At 38.6% G+C, this 22,235-nt stretch overlaps 1 protein-coding gene across 1 annotated transcript in view; it reads right to left on the reverse strand.

Moving 5' to 3' along the window:
• Window positions 1-335: 335 nt before the first annotated feature.
• LOC146002987 (uncharacterized) overlaps window positions 336-22,235 on the reverse strand; it is a 92,609-nt gene continuing 70,709 nt past the window's right edge. Inside the window, exon 3 of the mRNA XM_083141142.1 lies at window positions 336-570. Within this exon, the coding sequence (XP_082997268.1) occupies window positions 336-570 (235 nt within the window). The remainder of the gene's footprint in view (window positions 571-22,235) is intronic.

Below are 22,235 nucleotides of genomic sequence, written 5' to 3' on the forward strand. Positions count from 1 at the left end.
GCATCGTCTGTCGCTAAAGGTTCTGGTGATCGCTGATCTTGACCATTCACTTCATGGACAGTTCCAGGAATAAATGCGTGCTCAGGCAGGCTTTGTTAAATTATTGTAAAAGATGTTAACACTTGCCTTAGATAATCCTTTAGCGCGAGCATATGACAGAGCCTCTGCAACACGCAAGCTGAGTTACTTGTGACGAGCTAAAAATCCTTGTATCCAGTCCTTCCCTGCCATTTGTAGATCATTAAAGGAATGTGGCACACCATTTGTAAATGCATACCGATATACCGAACTGCGGAGTTCCTTATAGGTCAGACCATATCCTATAGAATCAAGTTTCAGAAGGTGCTCCACCAGTTGTACCTCACTGCATTTGAAAGCGTAGTGTGCTGGCCAAATTTCGGAATTTGCACGTTGCTACTCACCCGTCTCTGTAAAGTGATTCGCGGAACAGACAATGTTCTTTCGGCTGTAGCTAGAGGCATGCCATCTTGTACTGTATTAACAGCCCTCTGCATATTGTCATCTGTCCAGGAACAGCGGTCTGTGGATCGTTCACGATGTCGCACTATCCTGTAACAAGGACACATTATTTTAGAAAGGCATACATCTGAAGGGTAAAACCTGCATTACATACAATTCACACATGCCCTTTTGACTTTGAGTCAAATGTAGATTAGTTGCTGAATTACATAATACCTTATAGTATTTAAATGATATGCACTTTATGCATGTCCGTTTGCCCCAACACAAGCCTGTCCGTTCGCCCCGCCTGTAGCCTCGGGCTTTACATTTTCGAAAAAGCCCACCAGATGGCAGCAGCATGTTGACACAGGCTGTGTATGTCGAGGAGGCAATGACATATCGACACTACAAAGCGCAACTTTGGCGGGACCATCATAATCCAAGCAATCCTTATGTTCCGCACACAGATTTTTACTGTTTAGGTTTTTGCTAGTACAAATATCCTTACCTGGTCAGGTTTTACGGCTGGATTGGCGTTCTTCTTCAAGATTTCAACCGATGTTCAACACACCTTCTCGCCAACGTTCTGCTTCAAATCACAACGCCAACCGATGCACTGTTGCAAACTTCAAAGCCAAATTATTCGTATTTTTCTTAGGGACTGTCCGTTTGCCCCGGTGTCCGTTTGCCCCGTCCTTACCCTATATGAATTGCCTTAATTTCACACTAAAATGTGTAGTTCCATCATTTCGTCAATAAATGGCTCTGTTTAGATGGTGTTAAAGTATAAGTTTTCTAGAATAGAAATCCTCCAATTTTGAACGATAAATGCACATAGAATAGTAAGCATTTAAACCACCTTCTATTTTCACAAGACACATTGACAAGAAAATTGTAAACTTTGATTACGTTAAGTTCCATTTTCGAAATCCCTCATAAAAATTTCCTTCGTAAAATGTCGAAAACTTAATGTTATAATGTAGTGATTGAACTTATTGACGTGGAGAAAAATCCTGACGTGATGGGAAGAAATTTATGTCATATCTGTCATCAGCATTCAACATACTTCCAGAATTACCTATTGGTTTGTAAACAACCTACATTTCCCTTGCATAAATTTCTTTTGATGCGTTAGGTAATTCCTAGTCTAGGGAGTTGCGTTGATTCTCGGAAGAAAACACAATCACAAAAGCACACGCTGGTTCTTTTAAGATATCTACAGAGCATTCCCTGACATTCGCTATGAGACTAGGCGGCAAGCTGCCCGGCACCAGCGCTTGTCTTTCCCGGTGAACGGGGTCAGCGACAGTCTCTAGAGTCATCTATTAAAGTTACAGTTTTCATATTGTGTACTAACCTTGACTACAGAAGGTGTTGAAAATGATATCCCTCTGCTGCAACACATTCCTGGCATGTCCAAAGGAAATAGTCATTTACACGTGCAAGTTAGTCTACTGTAATTCTCCCGATTTTTCGTACAATACTCTAATTTAACTCACGGATGTTGTGCGTATTGTCTTTGTATATTCTATTTACCAATTTTTCTTTCCACTTTTATTCAGAACTGACCCTGTTACTCTAAACTTTTTTACGAGGTTTAATATAAGCGACTGTCACGGTACCGTTCACCGGGAAGGACAAGCGCTGATGCCGGGCGCTTGCCGCCGAGTATCGTATCGAATGTCAGGGAATGCTCGTATATTCTACCTGTAAAGCACTACATTGGAGAATACCTGAAAAGCAATACTGATCACATCAGACGACGATTGTTCTTGGTAATGTCCAACTGCATGTCACCGCGATTCGCGCCATGTTGCTTCTCACTCGCTAACCGTCCTCTCTCTTGGTGCCCACACCATAGCTGATACTTGGACTACATACGCCATCTCTTGACAACAAAAGCAATTTAACCCACACATAGAAACCAAACAATGAAAACAAGATTAAATGAAACACATTCCTATACACCTAGAAATTATGCCACATTCAAACTTTATTTTTATTTTGCAACATTTTTGCACGAAAAAACTGTATTTTGTGATACATAACATCTATTTAAATATTCTGATTTTATTCCTGAATATTCTAAAGCAAATTTCTTTGTAAATTGATGCATCATTGGAGAAAAATATTTACACACAAATATTGGTCAATATTTTGAACATATTTTAATTATTGCAATTTTCAAGTTTCGGTATCGGTATCGGTGGGAATCGGTAAGAGTATCGGTATCGGTTCAAAGTGGTATCGGCTCAGCCCTAATGATGACTATAAAACTCTTCTCAAAACAAAAGTCTTAAGACGTAAACTGGCTTCTTGATGATAGCGAAAGCAGTAAATTTGTCACTTTTAGAACGCTCCAGTAAAAATCGTTAAGTGAGCTGAGCTGCTTGTTTATGGGAAGTGTGCCCGTGACGTCTTGCGGAGAGCTGTGCTTTTCCCAGCAGTAAAATGCACAGCAGACACTATTATTCAATCAAGTCAGATACTGAAGGCAGTTACAGAAACGTGTTGTTCGTGTTGTTTTATATTGTCTTCTGCCGCAGTCGCTTTGCAATTGTACGCTCGGTGAACGAAAGTAATCATATTTCACCAAAATGTTGAAACGTATATTAAATGAAAATCTTAAAAGTCCAATAAAAGTTGTATGTATGCAGCCAGCCCACGTGGCAGAGTGGTTAGCACATCGCGCTACGACGCCAGTGGTCCTGCGTTCGAATCCCGGCCTGGGCAAGGATGTTTGTTAGTGTCCATTCATGAATTTCATCATATCATCACTCATCCCCATCTTCGCAAATTAGCCAAAAGTGGCACAAGAAGCGTGGTAAAATAAAGCAAATGAATCAATCAATGTATGTATTCAACTCAATTTTACATCAGTTATCAACTGTTATTTACAAACCGACCCCAAGGCTGCAACACTAATTAATTGAGCTTCAAAACGCCATTTTTTATATTTTAAGAATGGCGCCTCCTATACTCACTTGCACCAGTGAAGAGAAGTGATTTCTTGCCCTCTGTTAGCATAAAACTTACAGAAATTTCTCGGAAAATGAAAATTCAATATCTCTGTGCATGATTACAACACCATCAAGTTTACTAATGGAGGTGAAAGTTCGACAATTGCCTCAGTTCGCAGGCAGATGGGTGAATAGCCTTCGCAGTGGGTTATAAATGACTGCACGTGGATTCCAAAAGACTTATTCTTCTTAAGGTGTGGAGGCACTATCTCAAGTTGAAAATATATGTAGATCAACAATTGGTCTGCGCTAAAATGTAGCAAACTTGTGCAACCTTATATAGAGAAATCTACTAGGTAAGAAACAAAAAAAATTAAGGTTTCATTTGATTCTCCCTAGTATTTACTTCCCCAAATTGTTTGGTCAAAAATACAAATTGTTATGAAAATTAAATGCAAGGTGATTATATCTATAGTAAATCTGGAACGATGATCTATAGGGGTATAGATTGGTGGTATAGTTTTTATGTACTATAATATTTTTATGGCGATGAGTGTAGAGTGTGACTTACCACCCGTACTTTTATCAGACAATTTTATAGGAAATATGTAACTTGTATGTGGTTATATTTCAGTGTAATACCACAGTTCAGTATTTGGAAATAATTAGGAACTTGTAATGTATTTACAAGTAACAGTTGCCGACTGTGGTGGAGTGGTTAGCACAGCGTGCTGCAACGCCAGAGGTCCCGGGCTCGATTCCAGGCCAGGGTATGGTTGTTTTTTGTATCACATCATCAATATAATCATATCATCACTCATCCTCATCATCTCGATTATACAGCCTTCTAATCAAGGGGTCCCGGGTTCGATACCAGGCGAGGGCACATAGTGGTTCGGATCCCACTTTAAACTGTAGGTCCAGTCCCAATTAGCCTTACTGTGCATAAAGTTGACTTAAAAAACACCAAAGTCTCCATTATACAAAACTGGAAGGAAATTGACGCTAAATATGAAAATCAAATAAAAACAAGTAACTATTGCTATAATGAGAAATTCTAACAGTAACCATCTCCTTTGAAAAGTAAGTTGCTGTTACGGTAACAGACTTACATCTTTGCAATAGAAGTTACATTATCAACATTTGATTTTACAGTTACTATACGATAATTAAATTGTTAACTTGAAAATTTATAACGAAGCAGGAGAGCAAAATTTGGCAACGCTGTTTCCAACTATGTGTCTTCTCTGGATGCTAACGTAAATGATTTTTTTGTAGAATCATCCAGGAAAAGGAAGCTAGACTTCATTACATGCTAAAATTAAAATATCGACTCTTCATTACAATTCATTTCTAAATGCACTTTAAGGCTTCAGTGTTTCACAGACAAATAAAACACACACTTATTACAAATAATAATGATTGATTGTGTGCAACTTGTTTTCGATAAAGTTTCGAGCAGAAACAATTGTAAAAGTAACTTACAGTTACTTTCAAAATGAGTAACTGTAACTCGGTTAATTTCTGAACCAAGTAACTATATCTCAGTTAATTCTTGAACCAATAACTTTAACTCAGTTACTTCTTGAACCCATAACTTTTACTCAGTTACTTCTTGAACCCATAATTTTAACTCAGTTACTTCTTGAACCAATAACTGTAACTCAGTTGCTTCTTGAACCAATAACTTTAACTCAGTTACTTCTTGAACCAATAACTTTTACTCAGTTACTTCTTGAACCCATAATTTTAACTCAGTTATTTCTTGAACCCATAATTTTAACTCAGTTACTTCTTGAACCAATAACTGTAACTCAGTTACTTCTTGAACCAATAACTTTAACTCAGTTACTTCTTGAACCCATAACTTTTACTCAGTTACTTCTTGAACCCATAATTTTAACTCAGTTACTTCTTGAACCCATAATTTTAACTCAGTTACTTTTTGAACCAATAACTGTAACTAAGTTACTTTTTAAAAGTAGGTTTCCGAACTCTTGTAGTCAACGTAAAAGATTATTGTAGTTTAGCAGTATCTGTTTGCCCTGTAGAAACATTAACCCTTCATGGAATGTACTCAGATGAATTTGCAGTGTAGTTTATCTGTTTATAAGAGAGTGAAATAAAAAAAGTACGAAAAATTAGCAACACTGAGTAGAGGAAAGCCTAGGAACAGAAACAAGGGGGGGGGGTTAGGTGCATCGAGTATTAAGTGCGGCGTAGCTATTCCTCCAACCCAAGCTAAATCATGTGGCGAGAGGACTATTATGGTGGGCAAACTGAAGCTGTTTCCGAAGGGCAAACATGAACAACGGGATTTGTTTGTTGCGCAAACATATCCGCGCAGCCTGCTGCCCGTAATTGCGCGGGAAACAATCAACTCGTCCTGATGGCAACCAGCTACCGAAGCACTGGTGGTTAGCTTGGGTCGTTGTGATGGAAGCCTCCCTCAGTGGGAGACTAACAATTTGGTCCTAACTATATTTTACCTACAGGGTGTCTGCAAAGTCAATTACAAAATTTACCATGATTGATTGCTTTATTTTTCTTCGCTCTTCTGCCACCTTTGGCTAATCGAGAAGATTAGCAAGAATGGTTTAAGATGAAATGGATGAAGGGACCCTCACAAACACATAAGGATTACTGAACACTAGCCCTAGACGATTATGCTGGCTGTGAATTCAGACAAAACACACACCTCCAAAGTTCTAAGTTTGTATTAGCTGGTATATATACGACAGAATTATCAGTATGTGGTCGTACAATATCAAGAAATCTAAACATCTCATAGAGGGTATGAAGCAAACAAAAATTTCCAAAAACATATAAGTACAGGGTGAGTCAAAAGTCCCTGACCACCCCTTATAAAATGAAAGGGAGTGTAGATTGCAGCAGTTATGGTAGTAATATATTAGGCCTAGGGGGAAACATTTTGGTGCATGTCATGACACCGTCCGCCATCTTGGTGACCGCCATTTTGGATCGAACTTAATTTCTTTAAATGGGAAAGGGGGCATGTGGGGTATGGTTTTGGGCTAGAATTTCACCAGGAATTCAGTGGTGCAATCAGATTTATGATAACTTTAATGATAAGGGAGTTATGGGGACACGAAAGTGGTAATTACTGATCATTACGTATTCTCCCGGTGATTACACGTTTAATATCCTAATATTCCTACAGAACTCCTATGTGAGGAACTGCTCAACTGATTGGTCACTTTTAGGCAGCCTATGTGGCTGAATGTTTGTATTAATTGGTTTGATTTCATTAATTCTTTATTTCACCTTTATGGCACTTTTGGCTAATGGCGAAGATGAGGATGAATAGTGATAACATTAAATGGATATAAGAACAATCACACACACACAAGGACAGCTTATAACGCAAGACACACAGATGATTATACTCGCTGTGAATCATGTCGCCATGACCTCGCTAGTCTGCAAAATGCCGGCTAGGGTGTACTACGAGGAACTGAGTTTGAGAATTGGGTGTTTTAGGAAAGGGTCACCCCTTGCACCCCTCAGTGATTTGAGTAAAGCACTACAACAGCCGTGCTTCTATGTTCGTATGTTCGAATTCTGGTTGAAACATGAATGTATGTTTCTCCCATCATCTATGTTGTCAGGTTCCTGGTTTATATTCATTGTGACCATTAGCATTGGTATGTAAAAAAACGACTATAACAAGAAAATAACAATATAAATAGACGAAAATAGTCATCCTGATTACCTATCCCGTAATGCTTTGAGATTATGATTTTGAATTTATTTCAATTTTTGCTATTTAGCGCCACTACTCTGCCATGTTTGGCAAATCGCAACGATGGTGATAAGTTATAAAGTGATGAAAGGACATTCACAGGTCAGAACGTTGACTGCAGGGACCTCTGGCGTCGTACCGCCTTGTCCCAACAACTTCGGCACGGAGGTCTGGGTTTAAGATTATGAAATCGTACTTACCAAAGAGAAAACAATATAAATCCATTTTAAATGCATCAAAGTATGGAGTTCAATCTTAGGCTTCATTCTTTTTCAGTTGTACAGTCAATGACAATACAAATGGGACAATTAGATCCTGAAAGGTGTTATGTGGGTTAACTAACTCAATGGCGATAAGTGGATTTTAGGAGCAAATTTTCAATGGTAATTTCTCCCAGCGGCGTAGATTTAGGCAACATACCAACATAACGTATTGAATGAAAGCGAGTTTCTCAGGATATGGGCGTCCCATTTTTATTGCCGTTGAGTGTACAAAAATGATTTACCGTTGAATATTCATTGTGAAATTTTGTTGCATGAAGACGGTACTAGCGCGATAGTCAACGAGAGAGGTCTGGGAATGGGTGTCCTTTGGGAGTGTCCCTTCAGTTTCATCATGTCATCAACAATCCTCATTGTCACGATTAACCCAAAATGGCATAAAAGCGATGCTAAATAAAAAATTAAAGAATCAATAAGATTATTCAAAAGTGGCAGAAAACGACGTAAAATAACTTAATTTAATCAACGAAAACTGAAAATTTGGTTTAAATATGAGAGATTGTCATTGAACAAACAGAAAATAAAGGGTTTTCCAACAAGAATTATATGATTTAGAAATGAACTGGCAACTATGATTCAAATGTTATAACTGTCACTAATTGTTATTTGTGTTTAGTGTACTGTGACAATTCATCATGGCTAAATACACGCTTCAAGAACGTTTGGTTATTATCCAAAAAAAATTATGAAAATAGACGTTCTATTGAACTTGAAACGGATCATAATTTTGGGCAAAAAATTATCTTCTCAGATTAAGCTCATTTCTGGTTAGTGAATATGTTACCAAACACAATTGTCGTTTTTGGTGTGAAAACAATCCACAAGAGATTCACGAGAAGCCCTTGCATACGCAAAAGGTCACTGTATGGTGTGGTTTATGGCATGGGGGGGCATCATCGGACCATTTTTTTTCCTAAACGAGGTAGGAGATGCAGTTACAGTGACTGGTGAGCGGTACCGATTGATGTTAACAGATTTTCTGTGACCAATTTTAGATGAAATTGATTTGGAGGACATGTGGTTCCAACAAGACGGTGCCACATGTGACACTGCTATCGACGTATTGCAAGAACAGTTTGGTGAAAGGATAATTTCAAGAAATGCAACAGTTATTTGGCCTCCAAGAAGTTGTGATTTAACTTCTTTAGATTGCTTTTTGTGGAGTTATTTGAAATATATAGTCTATGCAAACAGACCACGAATCCTTGATGCATTAAGATTGAATATCGAACGCTGAATTCGTGACATTAGGCCCGAGTTATTGCACAAAGTCATTGAAGGCTGAGTTCATCGAATTAACTCGTGTGCACGAAGTCGAGTTGGGCACTTAAATGATGTGTTTTTCAAAACATAATGTAATAAACTATGCTTCAAAATAATATAAAAAGTGTGGTTGCATCTGAAATAGTTTTTATTTTATTTCATTTCAAAATCATATCGTTCTTATTGGAAAACCCTATACATTGCACTGACACTAAACAAAACAGGAAAAAGAATGAAACCTTAAATAAGAAGTTTCAGAAGGTGCATTGTCTTAAAAAAATAAACCCATTATCCTCTTCTCTGTTTAGAGCGGATGTGCGGAAATTTATCCAAACAAAAGGGTTGAATAATATTTCGCATCGATACCGTTTTAGCTGGTGAGGGAATCTGAACGAAATTTTTGTTTCAGAAAACGCAGAATGCATGCAAATGACTTCGCCGACCGTCTCACAGACTGCAACCAACATCCATTTTCAAACCCTGCTCCAAGTCTTGTTAAAATTTTAGACTCCCTGACCCCTTTGTTCGAGATAAAGTTGATAGCGATTCCTTGCTCAACACTGTTCGGCACTTCTTGCTCAGACACAGCAAGAGCAACTGAGTGATGAGATGGCGAATGCTTCGATCGTTACGATGTGCAAGCTTAAACATGTCTGCACTCGTCACGCCTTGCATGCTGACACAGATTGATTAGGGTGGGAGAGAGAATTAATTTTTTGTCTCTTATATCTGGACCACATTCGTAATTAAGTATCGTAACTAGAATTAAGATATAATGGAATTTAGAATGACACAAGTCTCGGTCAACGTTCAAAAGTTTTAGCAAGGCCGAGTTCGAGAGGAGAGCAAATATATTTTACAATATTTTTAATTAATTTATAAGGTTACTTTTGTGCAGTATGGAAGGTAATTTTCGCGACAGTAGCCCCGTCAAATTCGCTGTACTTTTTGACTATCTCCACCCACACGTCTGCTGTCGGATTAAAAATTATAGATACTCGAGTTTGGACTCGAATTAAAAATTAACCAGCAGACCTAAAAAATAGAGGAAAAGGTCAAAATATGGGCCCCCTTTTTATTTTGTAATTTTCGGAGGAAAAAAAATAATATATCAAGCACCTGCCTTTAAAATGCATACATATGAAATATATACTTAAATGTAATAGCATGCTAAGGTATAGAAGGTCTCCATTTTTTAAAAAATAAAAAGCAATTTCCAAAAAAATAGTAAAATGATGTATTTCAAAATTGTGGTCTAAATATGGGATACTAGTGATAATATCACAAAAAACAATTATTTTTTTTAAAAAAAAGTCATTTATAGCTAAAACATTATAAAATTCATATTTATGAATAATCTGTTGTTTTGAAAATCACGCGGAACGGGAAAATTCGAAATTAAGAAAAACGTCCAAATAGTTGTTGAAAATGTGATCTCAGCATTAGACTTCATGTCATAGCCCATATCTATTTTTCTCCTTCAATTTATTTTCGCACTCTGTGGTACATATTTAACAAACAATTCATGGCATTATAAAAGCACACATTTGTTTTTTGTACTGCTAATATCATAACCTATACAAAGCAGATGAGAATTCAGAAAACGCTGAGTTAAAACATACCTGCAAAAAGTTTGCGGAGGTCGCAATTCTATAACAGCGTCCAAGGCCGAAACTAACCACCACTTTCTCTTGCGAATTGGCGCCGCAGCCTTTGTCCTTGACAGATAACCAGTTGCCATACAATCTGCCAGGCTGCAGCACCCGGGAGCGCTGATAACTCCAAAACCCATATTTAAACCTTCGCCCATATTTAGACCTTTTCCTCTACGAGTTACATCAAAATTTAGCTTATTCAATTCTGCGTTAATCTATGTAACCAAATGTTTTTTCGAGTAGGCCTGATATTTTTTATTGTTTTGAGAACAAAAAAGGGTCGTTTTATAAAAGTTTTCAAAAACGGGTTGTCCGATCGTGATGGAATTTTAATATTGTGCAGGCAGAAATGATTTAAATATAAATCTTCATTTTCAGATTTTTAAAATTTGTCAAAAAACAATTATCATCAATTTTCCGAAGAAAACTTTTTCTTAGTATTGGGTAGTCCTACAAATCCAATATTGGTCTTGTTTGTAAGCTCTTTGCATCTGTTTTTAAAATCCATTATTGTAGTCAATTCAGATTGAGAGACCGATTTTATACACATTTTTATTCAGAGGAGTAAAGATGCACGCGAAACGTTGCAACACCGCACGAACCGACAAGCAGTACGAGCCCGGCAGTATCCACGGTTCAACGGACATGTGCCGTGTTGCCATATTTCGGTGAATAAAAATCTGTTTAAAATCGGTTTCACAATGTGGATTGACAACGATAATGGATTTTGAAAACAGATGCAGAGGGCTAGGCTTCAAAACAAGACCATACTGGATTTGTACGTATCTATAAGTTTTAATCCGATAGTAGTTGGTTACACCGTGCAACACTGACTCGTGTACTTCGTTCATTTGGTGTAATATAGTGTATGTGGTGTCTGCACTACGTTCTCGAGTGGTGTAATGTTTTTTTGTATGGTCACGTGGTGCGTGCTAACTAATCAAATGAACGTTTGAAGCAGCAAACAGGCATTTGTTGAATCTTCTGAATTTGAACACCGCTTTTCATCTACTTGGTTGAACGTTATACCTGCAAAACACCTAGTGCTACAGAGTGCAGCGAAATAAACGGAGCTTCTGATTTTTGCTGTTACAAATTCCAGATTTAACCAAACGTCAAAGTTAAAGAGAGGTTTAATACATTATCACTCCAGAAAATACGCTTTCGAGTGTCGCCTGACACCACCCAAAGCTCTGGATTTTTCGCTTTGTCAGAAGCCAGTCTCTTCCACAGACTACTTAGCCAATACAATAATCCACCAAACTAAATAACCATTTTAAAAAATCAAGCACTTTTTAGAAGAAAGATTTCAGACCATAGCGACAAGCGAAACGAGACACATATTGCTTGGCAACGAGTCCATCAACAACTATTTTTACAGCATGAAATTTTTACTTTCTGTTGTTATTATCTGTTGTTAGTTAATGTTGAATTTGTGATCCTTTATTCAATATATATATATATATATATATATATATATATATATATATATATATATATATATATATATATATATAGACACGAGGTACAATCCAAAAGTTCAGGGACTCGGCTCATAGTTCCTTACCATGCACAACCACCTTCAAAGGAACCCCTTTGGGCGATGATACACTTTTCCAGTCCTGATAAAGATGTTGGAAGCAGTACTGGAAGCCATGTTTTGCAGCCTCCCGTAAAGCCTATTGCGATACAGCTTTCACTTAACTTTCTGACGCGAAACGACGTCTATTTATATGGATTTTCATGTGGGAAAAGGTAGAAGTCACAGGAGGCTAAGTCCTGTAAATAGGCGTGATGTTCCATGTTGCCCATAAACTGAGCGACGAGTATGTACCTGTGGACAGGCGTATTATCGTGGAGAAGGTACCATTGTCCACTTTGCCACATCTCAGGCCGCTTAGGGCGTATGCACTAGCAGTCAGATAGAAACTTTCCTCAATTGTTTGACGTCGATTACTTCGGACACACTGCTCCACACGCTTAATGGTTTACTCTAAAAACGGAGAAATACATTTTCTTCCGGGAATCTCTGGAGCCAGCGAACGAAAGCAAGTCTCTGCTCAAGTATTGACTCCAGAGGTTCGACTAACGAACGCGTGATAGGCGAAGTGAGTGCCAAGAGGGGAAAACGCAACTGCAGCTACCAGCCACTTGGAGTAGGCAGTAGCGCGCACTGCTTTGCTCCACCCACTCGATTTCTCTAATTTTATACCGTTATGCGAGGCCTTGCTCCACAGATTCCCTAGAAACAGTGTAGTGAAATAACTGTAGCCACTTCCCATTTTCACCACTCCTTCGTTCAGTATTTTTGCCGAATCAATTCAATGTTTATTTACATTTACACAAACGTTAGGTTTTTACATGCTATTGGGCGTCGCGTATATTCAGACTCTTGATACGTTTTCTTCGTACTTATCTCGTCGTATATTCTTTTTCCTTCAATCTCTCCGCTGGTGCTCCGTTTAAGTTTAAGCCTTTTAGCGCGGTTTGGTTGCGATTTATTCGGTCAACTCCTGTTTGTCGCTCCAGATACAACACAGAAGGCGTAAGACCGTTCCCAAATTCCCAGACGCCACGGGCCCAAAGCGATCTAGATACTTATCTACTTCGTGGAGGACTTGGAAGAGTTATGTGGGGAATATCCGTAACGTTCCTTCGAGCATGGAGGCTGGGTCCACTTGGTCTCTAAATCCCCTCTTGAAAATCGACCAAAGCCCACTTTTCCCTCGGCAGAGGAGTCTTCTATTCGTAGTTGGCTTTTCTAGGTTTCTCCTTCTTTGGCAATATTTTCCACTAAACCTAGTCGACTCTGTTCACTAACAAGAATATGTTTTTACACTTTTGCAACAACTTTCAGCCACTAGCTTACTCTGTTAGATGAAGAAAAGGGAGAGTTCATGGGTTTGGGCTGATGAAGTAAAGGCTTTAGTAAAGCTTAGTAATAGGATAATAAAGTTTATCTCTATCATGAGCTCGCTACGTTTAAAACCATGTGTAGTAATATAGTAGAAACCTTGTGAGTTTGAATTTTAAGTACACTTTATGCACAGCTAGGCTAATCGGAACTGGACCTACAGTTTAAAGTAGGGTCCGAACGACTTTGTGGCTCTACAGGGTATTGAGACCGATACCCCTTCATTACAAGGAGACAACGTTACCGCTACACCATCTGCGAGACAGTACATGATAGAACAACATACACAACCGCATACTTTTGCAGTAAAATATTGTTACTTCATTCATGTACAGTTTGTCTGCTTAGTCGCAAGTATCGACGCAAGTGCGCATGCTAGCTGGACCAGTCCAGTGGCAAAATAAGGGTGATGGCTGCGAGTGGAACGCAGAAGCAGGTTCCGTGAATATTCTCTTCTGCTGCGCATGCGCTAATTGGACGATTGCAGTGGCAAAATAGGAGTGATCGCTGCTACTAGAATGCAGAAAAATGCTTCTTGAAATTACTCTGCTGCTGCGCATGTGCTAATTGGACGAGTTCAGTGGCAAATGTGGGGTAATGGCTGAGAGTGCAATGCAGACAAGGAAGCAGATATCGTCCAAGTTGTTTTTCTTTTGTTTCTTAGGTGATGGAACAGAAATCGCGCACGCAGAAAAAGAGCGAGCAATAAGCAATCGAATGCGTATAAGCAAAAGCACTGAATTCAAAGATGCTTTTATGAGTATTTAGGTACACAAATAGACTATTCGGGATTGGATCAAATGCACATTCACTTTGAAAGAGATGAGTACAAAACAATATATTCGTATTTATCAATAGCTCGATTGGGAGTTGCCTGTACTATCTAAACATTCACCTAGATTTAGTGCCGACAACCAGGATCTTAGAAAGGTTGACTGTCCACTGTAATTGTGCCTCATAAGGGATCGTCTTTGTGACCCGTTCATTAAATGACGATTAAATTACGAGGCGAGCTTTCGTAAGACACTTACAGTCTATTAATTACGCTAAACTTAATTAAGCGTCATGGCGTGACAATCTTCCGAGGACCAAGGGCTGACAAGCTGTTTTCTCATTAGGCAACGCGTAGTTAGTGCATCGTGTCCCATCGTCGCTGTTTTCTGCCGATCAAGAAAGGATCAACACTGATATTTTGGGGCATTTCACCGGGAATCGAACCCGGAATCGTCGCCAAGGTGAAAGCGCTAAACATTTGGTTACACGGAAGCCCAAATTACACTACGTATCTAACCAGTCGAATTTGTTTTACGTTCACTCTATGCCTGGATAAGTAAAATCGGATTTGGCATACAGTTTAAAGTTGGGCCTGGATCACTCTTGACAATGTGGCTCCTCCTACCTGGAGATTGTTTCTGCACGATGCCATTGAATTTCTATTATCTTGCACATCGTATCATGTTGTGACGCTCATTCGACCGTCGTCGCAGTGCCTGCTGAGTCTCCAGACTTGTACCCGTTCTGATGAAAGCGTCCACTGCTACGATTCGTGTCTGAACAGGTGAACATTCCATGGCAGACTGATTGCAAGACTTGCAGCTTCGGAAGGATAGTAGACTTCTGCGCGTGTGCACCTGCGTTCCGACACAGTTGCCAACTTATACTGATAAGATACAATATGCGCCACCCTGTCTATTACTACTATATACAGTCCACTTTGAAAAGTGCAATGTAAAAATCATGTGTAATTAGTTCGACTGCACAAGAGCCAACCTCCATTGCAGAGTGGTTAGCACAGACCGCTACGATGCCAGGGGTCCAGAGTCGATACCCGGTCTGGGCAAGGGTGTTTTTGTGGGTGTGCCTTAATCAATTAAATCATATTATCACTCTCCTTTTCTCAAGACCCACAATACACACAACACACTTCTAAGTAAAACACCCCGGACTGCATTTTGCAGACTAACGAGGCTCTGGCGTCTGGAATAATGGTCAGCATAATCCTTAATGAAACTTGTATTGTGTGCGTTTGTGATTGTCCCTTCATCTATTTCACCTTATCACCACTCAACCTCATCTTTGCAATTAGTCAAAGGTGGCAGAAACGCGAAGTAAATAAATCATTCATTCAATCACTTATCCTAATCGGCGCGATTTGCCAAAAAGTGGCAGAAAAACGTTAAGTAACAAAAATCAAATCAAATCTACTGCAAAAGTAGATATATATCGACTAAATTAACCATACACTAAAGAATCGATTATCGTTGTGCATAAAATGGGCTTCGATTATACCGTGCGTCCATTTCGATCTGCAGCCGAGGGATCGGGAGAAGCGTGGCGGGCGGCGCTGGCGGGGATGCCGACATTTGCGGCCTGTAATGCCCGCTTATGTTTATGGACATATGCAGACAATGATATAAATATTGCAAAACGAGCACTAACCTGTGTTATAATTTATCATCTGTAATTCATCCAAGTTCTGCCCTTATATACACAAAAAAATACGCTTTAGAAACGATGTTAAGAGCCACAGATAATAAAACATTTTAATCATAGTTTTGACCAGTAACGTCCTGCTTAAGTTCATATCCTTGAAAGAGTTTTGTGCCGATGGGGATCGTTTGGAGGTTTCGAATGTGCAACACTGTATCAAGATTACGCTGTAGACGAAACCGTTAAAAGTCAATGGTGTTCGTGAGCTTCCTTGCAATCCGAAATCTCCGAGCTCGAGTTTTTTGTTCCTTCGCGACAGAGCTGTGAATATAGTGGCGAGCGTGTTAATTTCGTACTGTGCGCAAGAGTGTTATTATTGGTTACTTGCCGTTAGTTGTTTGTGTTATTGCAGTGTGTATGTGTGTTGTGTCAGTGAGAGGATTGCAATGCCAGCTGCAAGGTTCACGTTACGAGGAGGGCTGATAAGTTCTCGGCCCGACCCAGAACGACTTTACCTACAGGCACGAAAGTTTCAGGCTATTCAACGTATTCTCCCCGAAAGTCTACACACTTGGCACTTGGTGGATATCAGTTTGAACAACTCTTATAACACAGGTTAGTGCTCGTTTTGCAATATTTATATAAATGTCTGCATATGTCCATAAAAATAAGCGGACATTACAGGCCGCAAATGTCGGCATCACCGCCAGCGCCGCCCGCCACGCTTCTCCCGATCTCTCGGCTGCAGATCGAAATGGACGCACGGTATTATAAGCCCAAGATCTATAATTGTTCACCGATATCCTGCATTTACTCCACACTGCTGTCTGGGATGTAGTGCTGGTGGACTACCAGCACAGGCGCACAATCCCGCTAGATGTTACAAATGCACGATCGAAGTTTCCCAAAGACTCCGATTTCTGTGAACAGGTGGTCCTTTTTTTCGTTCGAAGTCCAGCAGAGGAATCAGACGGTTTTACGACCGTATCTTTTCTGGATTTGGGTTGGAGATGGCAACTGGGCCCTTGTCTTATGGAGGCGATTCCCCACCCCTCCTGGCAGCAGCGGTTACCCCCTCTACTCTTCGCCAGCTGAATCCTTGAGAGGAAATGATCGCTGAGCTTCGACTACCGGAGATTTGTGTGAGTGCTTCTCGCTATTGTTTTCCCTTTAACTGAGGATCGATTCTTCGGCCTGTCACTTCTCTACACGGACAAGAAATGTTATTTAGTGTTGCCAACTCACAACGAACTAAATGAGCTAAACAGTGGATGTGCATTAATGGGACCAAGGCAAATGTTTCAAATTAGGCATCAAGGAAATTTAAAAGGTACCCAATTGTATTTTACCTGTTTCAATTGAGACTATTCATGTTTTACCAATATAATTTTAGATTTGAATCTTGCAGAAGTCTACAAACATTACAACAAAACAAAACGAGAATCATGTCTCACCATACACTATACTGCAAAGTTGGTTCCCAATAAGGTCCAGTCATTGTGTAAGTTCTTAGCAAATGCATATAGATCTGACTGGTAGGCTTTTCGTTTAAAGCGCCAGGGGTAGTGAATTCGTATCTTGACCTGGGCATGAGTGCTCTTTGTGAGTGTCCCTTCATCAATTTCATCATGTCATCACTCATCCTGATCGCTGCAAGTAGCCAAGAAGTAGCAGTAAATCGACAGAAAATAATCTAATTCAATAAATAAATACATGTATAAGGCAGATTTCAAGCCGAAGCGACAAGCGTCTCACTTGGAAGCGATCTCTTAGTAATCAATGTGATCTTTCGATCCGAAGAGATGCGACAAGCGGCACGTGTCTCTCGGACTGGGCCGTTTTCTCAATACCGTCCATCGTGTCGCCTCGGTCCGTCGTTCGCGCATTTGAAGTGAATGTTTTGATTCAGACTGAAGGCGCCGGTGCCGCTTATCGCTTCGGTGTTAAATACCCGTGTCGCTTGTCGCCTGTCGTTTCAATCTCAAAGATCCCTTAAGCCATTCACTGCCTTTGTATGCGTACTAGATAAATGTGCAGATAACATGCTGCTTGTTTAAGTTCACATCTTGCACAGAAAGGCTAATCGGGATGTACCTACAGTTTAAAGTGGGATCCGGGCCAGTATGTGCCTCCACCGGATATCGATTCTGGCATCCTACAATTTCTCATTACTTTGTTAAAATAAAACTCTCTCAATTGTCATACCTACCTAAAGAAATTTCTATATTAAATTATGTTAATCGTTTAGCAATACAGCACGTTGTTAAAATAAAGGCGATAGGGTTGACAAGCCAACCATGTAGCCAGAGCATTGTCACATCCCTTCATATAAAAACCTATAAAGATGGTATTTGTTGATGTTAAGGAATATAATGACTAGAATGAAGATTTAAGGACAACAGATGGCGTATTCTTTCAACAGCTAAAGAATGGATGTATGTGCTACGAAGGAGAGAAAAATAATGAAGACTGAAACTATGTATTGCATGTAAATGTACTGGTAAATAAACGATATCAAATATTTGATCAACTTATTTTGTTATACTAAATATTTTAGTAGAGTTGACAGCAATCTCTAAGGATCGTCTCATACCCTCTGGTATGGGGGGATCTTTTGGGAATGCAGCTCACTAATCATCATTCATCCTTGATGCTAAAGCATTCTCTGCTCGTGGTGAGCTTGGTGGTAAGGCGCTAGAGGTACTAAATTTACACACTTGAATGGCAAGACATGACAGTTGAGTTTCACACCCCTAAAGACTGGATCAGCATGGGGAATGTAAGGATATACATGTCTCTGAACTCCAACTGAAGATCTGCTGGGAGAGGTTATGCTTGTGACTGTACGTAGAGTCTGACTTGCGACTAGCGTTAACACGCTCTCCCTAGAACCTCCTCCTCTTTCTCTATTCAATCGTAACTTGCTCCTCAATAACTGAATTAGAACTGACCTCGAACTCTCTGCCCCCCAAACAGTTATTGCAATTCAATTTACTAAACAAATACACAGTCAGGACTGTAGCCTCTTCCTGGATTTCGTCCGTTTGCATGTTTATACCGCTGATGACAGGAAGAGCTTCAGTGCTGTCTGACACTGCATTCCTGTGATGTTTCTGAATATTTCCAGATTGGAAAACGATGGTTGAATGACTGGAAGTTGGAGTTCGTTGTCCATAATAATTAAAAGATACTACGGATTGTTACGGGATCATTTCACTCACTACAAGAAAAGCAATCGTTATTTGTATTCAACAGTTCACTTAGTTCTTATTCAATTTGGCAACCCTGTAAACCGTGACATCAGCTGGCCGATGTTACTCGGAATGAACATTAAAGAATGAACGTCCAAAAGTAAAGAAAGTAATAATTTTATGTAGCCTATTCATCCCGTAATCTCAAATTGTATTCGATAGTGTATTAAACGTTATCTTTCATAAGTAAAGCAGTATGTCATTAAGTTGTTAAAAATATACATTACATTTTTTGAGCCGTATACCAGCATTTTACGGGGCATTCCGCACGTTTCACATGTGGTGAATCATCAAATATAATAAATATCCAATATTGATGTCATTAATATTCTTAATTATCATGTACAAAATATTAGCGACGTCGAAGAGCTATAACTATGACATACAGGCTTAAAACATGTCTACGCAAAAATTAAATTCCACGTTGAGAAAAGTTGTGTGAAAAAAAAGATACAGATTTGCTTGTTTCTTTAAGAGTCAACATCAATTTTGCCATTCGAGCCCATGTTATGTAGCTTGATGCTTAGGCCGGCGAGACAGTCTTGCCAAATTTTAGGATTCCGGCCTCTAACCGAGCTGGCCGTGCGTCATCTCAACACAGAACATATCGCTAGCCCACTTGCTCAGCGTCTGGACTATGGTAGGCTCGTTAGTTAGACTTGCACAGCCGGTTTATAATGTTACGAAAATAATATGACTAGAAATAATTATCGACTAAGTCTTCTCTTCACATACTTTAAGACATCAAATTACTCTTATCATCAGGGAACGCATTTATATGTGGTAAGAATTTGCTAAATATGTAAATACATATTCAGTTATTCACACCAAAATATGGAGTTAAATCTGGATTTAAAATTGTAAAAAATACCTATTTAATAATATAAGACACTACGTACTTACTAACTCTTGAGTTTTAAAACAATTGATTGCACTTCTTTTGGCATTGAACTATTACCGTGACTGTCTTGAAGAGAAACCAGAAGCGAATCCCGTACGCGTGCCACAAAATCATTGCTTCTTGCGCTGCTGTCCTGACTGTCTTGAAGAGAAACCAGAAGCGAATCCCGTACGCGTGCCACAAAATCATTGCTTCTGGCGTTGCAACTAGAAGCGAGGATGGGGTTAGCAATGGACTGCTCGACCTAAGACTCTCTTCCAACGTTGCCAATATAACGTTTGTAACAACCGAGCCGATGCTTGAGCCCTCATTCTCTATTGTTAACAACAATTGTAAATAAACAGTATTTTCAAGTGTTTTGTAGTTGGGAGGTGTAAAATTGAAAACATAAAACATTATTGTTTGGATGACAGAAAACTTGTAATTAACGCAATTGGAGGGTACAAAAAAGATCGTAAATGTTCATTTGTTTAACGTCGCTTTGGACTTTCGCAAGAAATTCGCCCAACTCCTTCGGTTACACGGGGACATGTAGTTATTGCGAGAATATGAAGTATATGCAATAGTAACTGAAATATGTAAAATATGAGCCAAAGCCTAATATATGTACAAATATGGAAAATAGAAACTGAAATTTTCGGGTCTACCTGCCATGATGCTCAAAGATAATACAAAATATAACTGATTTCAACTTCATACATAAATATGTATTTACATAAACATCCGTTCCCTGCTTATCTCACACAACATTCGTTAGAGTCGATGAAAACTAGAGTAATACTTTCTGATGCATAAATCTTCCCGTCTGTAATATAAAAGCCGTCGAAGCTGCACATATTCTTGAGGAATATCTTGTGAAAGTTTGTTTCCTTTCCACACCACACTCGCATAGATTAATCGAGATTGAACCTACAGTTCAGAGTTTGACTCTTTCCAAGATTGAACTTTGAACTTCTTGATTAGCAGACCTATCTCTTCGTGTTACCTGTGGGTCTTCCCAATGGTGCAGTGCTAACGTGGTAGCCTTGTAATCAAGGGATAACAAGTTAGTATTTGAATCTGAATTCGTTATATACAATTTAATCTTAGACTTTCTGTGGCTCTCTAAATAGCCAATAGAGGAAACTAGACTATAGTTTATCAAATTACTATCCTTATATCCTTTTATATATATATATATATATATATATATATATATATATATATATATATATATATATATATATATATAATATGTACATGGTGGTAAAGATCTGAAATACTGAGTGTAAAGATAAATACCTTGTACATTGTAATAATTGAAATATTGTATTCATGTAGGCTATTTTTGTACATAATTGTCAGATATTTTATTCCACTCTCTTCATTTAACATGTATTATTATATCTCGCTTTGTTAACTGTTTGTTTTAATTTAGCGTTGACTATTTTATGTTTATTTACATTTCTGCACAATAATATTTCTTATCAAACTGTAATTTTCAAGCTCAAGGCAAGAAATGTAGAACTCTGTAATTGGGCATTCGCCTGTTGTGTTCACTAAATAAATAATAAATAGAAAAACTAAATATGCTGACCAAGGCAGTAATTTATTTTATTAAAAACATAAACTAACGTAACGTTTCAACCTTCTAGCAAGGTCTTCTTCAGACTCTGTATCAAGTACAAAACTTTTGTACTTGATACAGAGTCTGAAGAAGACCTTGCTAGAAGGTTGAAACGTTACGTTAGTTTATGTTTTTAATAAAATAAATTACTGCCATGGTCAGCATATTTAGTTTTTCATAATCATGGAAACAAGGCTTAATGGAGTTATAAATAAATAGAGGTTACACATCCATTCGGACTTCTTTTAAAGGCATTTCGTATTTTGTATTTTTTGTTACTTTTTGTCGTTTTTCTGCCAAATCGCGATGATGAGGATGAGTGATGAATAGATGCAATTGATGAAGGTATACCCACGAAGAACAAAAAGACGGGACTCGAATCTGGGAACCTCGGTAGCGATGTAAAAATTCGAAAAACATTCGTGTTCTGCCACCAAGGTGGCTCTAAAAGTATTTCGCTGCACAAAATATCAATTTTACATGTTCATATATTATACTACTACTACTACTAAAATAATAAACATTTATTCATTTTATTTTCATTTATCGCTTTAACTTAAAAGTTTCGGGAGATTTATATTATTAAACTCAGCGCCCGAGAGACAAATCTAGTTAATTTATGATGTGTTTAACTACTATGGACGGTTCTACCATACTACAGAATGTTGCTTCTGTAGATGTAATAGTTGTGATAATAGTGTATGTTTCTTTACATGTTGTTGATTACCACTCTCAATTGAATTTATTTA

This window comes from Lepisma saccharinum, chromosome 19, assembly GCF_977018435.1.
Source record: "Lepisma saccharinum chromosome 19, izLepSacc3.1, whole genome shotgun sequence".
NCBI lineage: Eukaryota > Metazoa > Arthropoda > Insecta > Zygentoma > Lepismatidae > Lepisma > Lepisma saccharinum.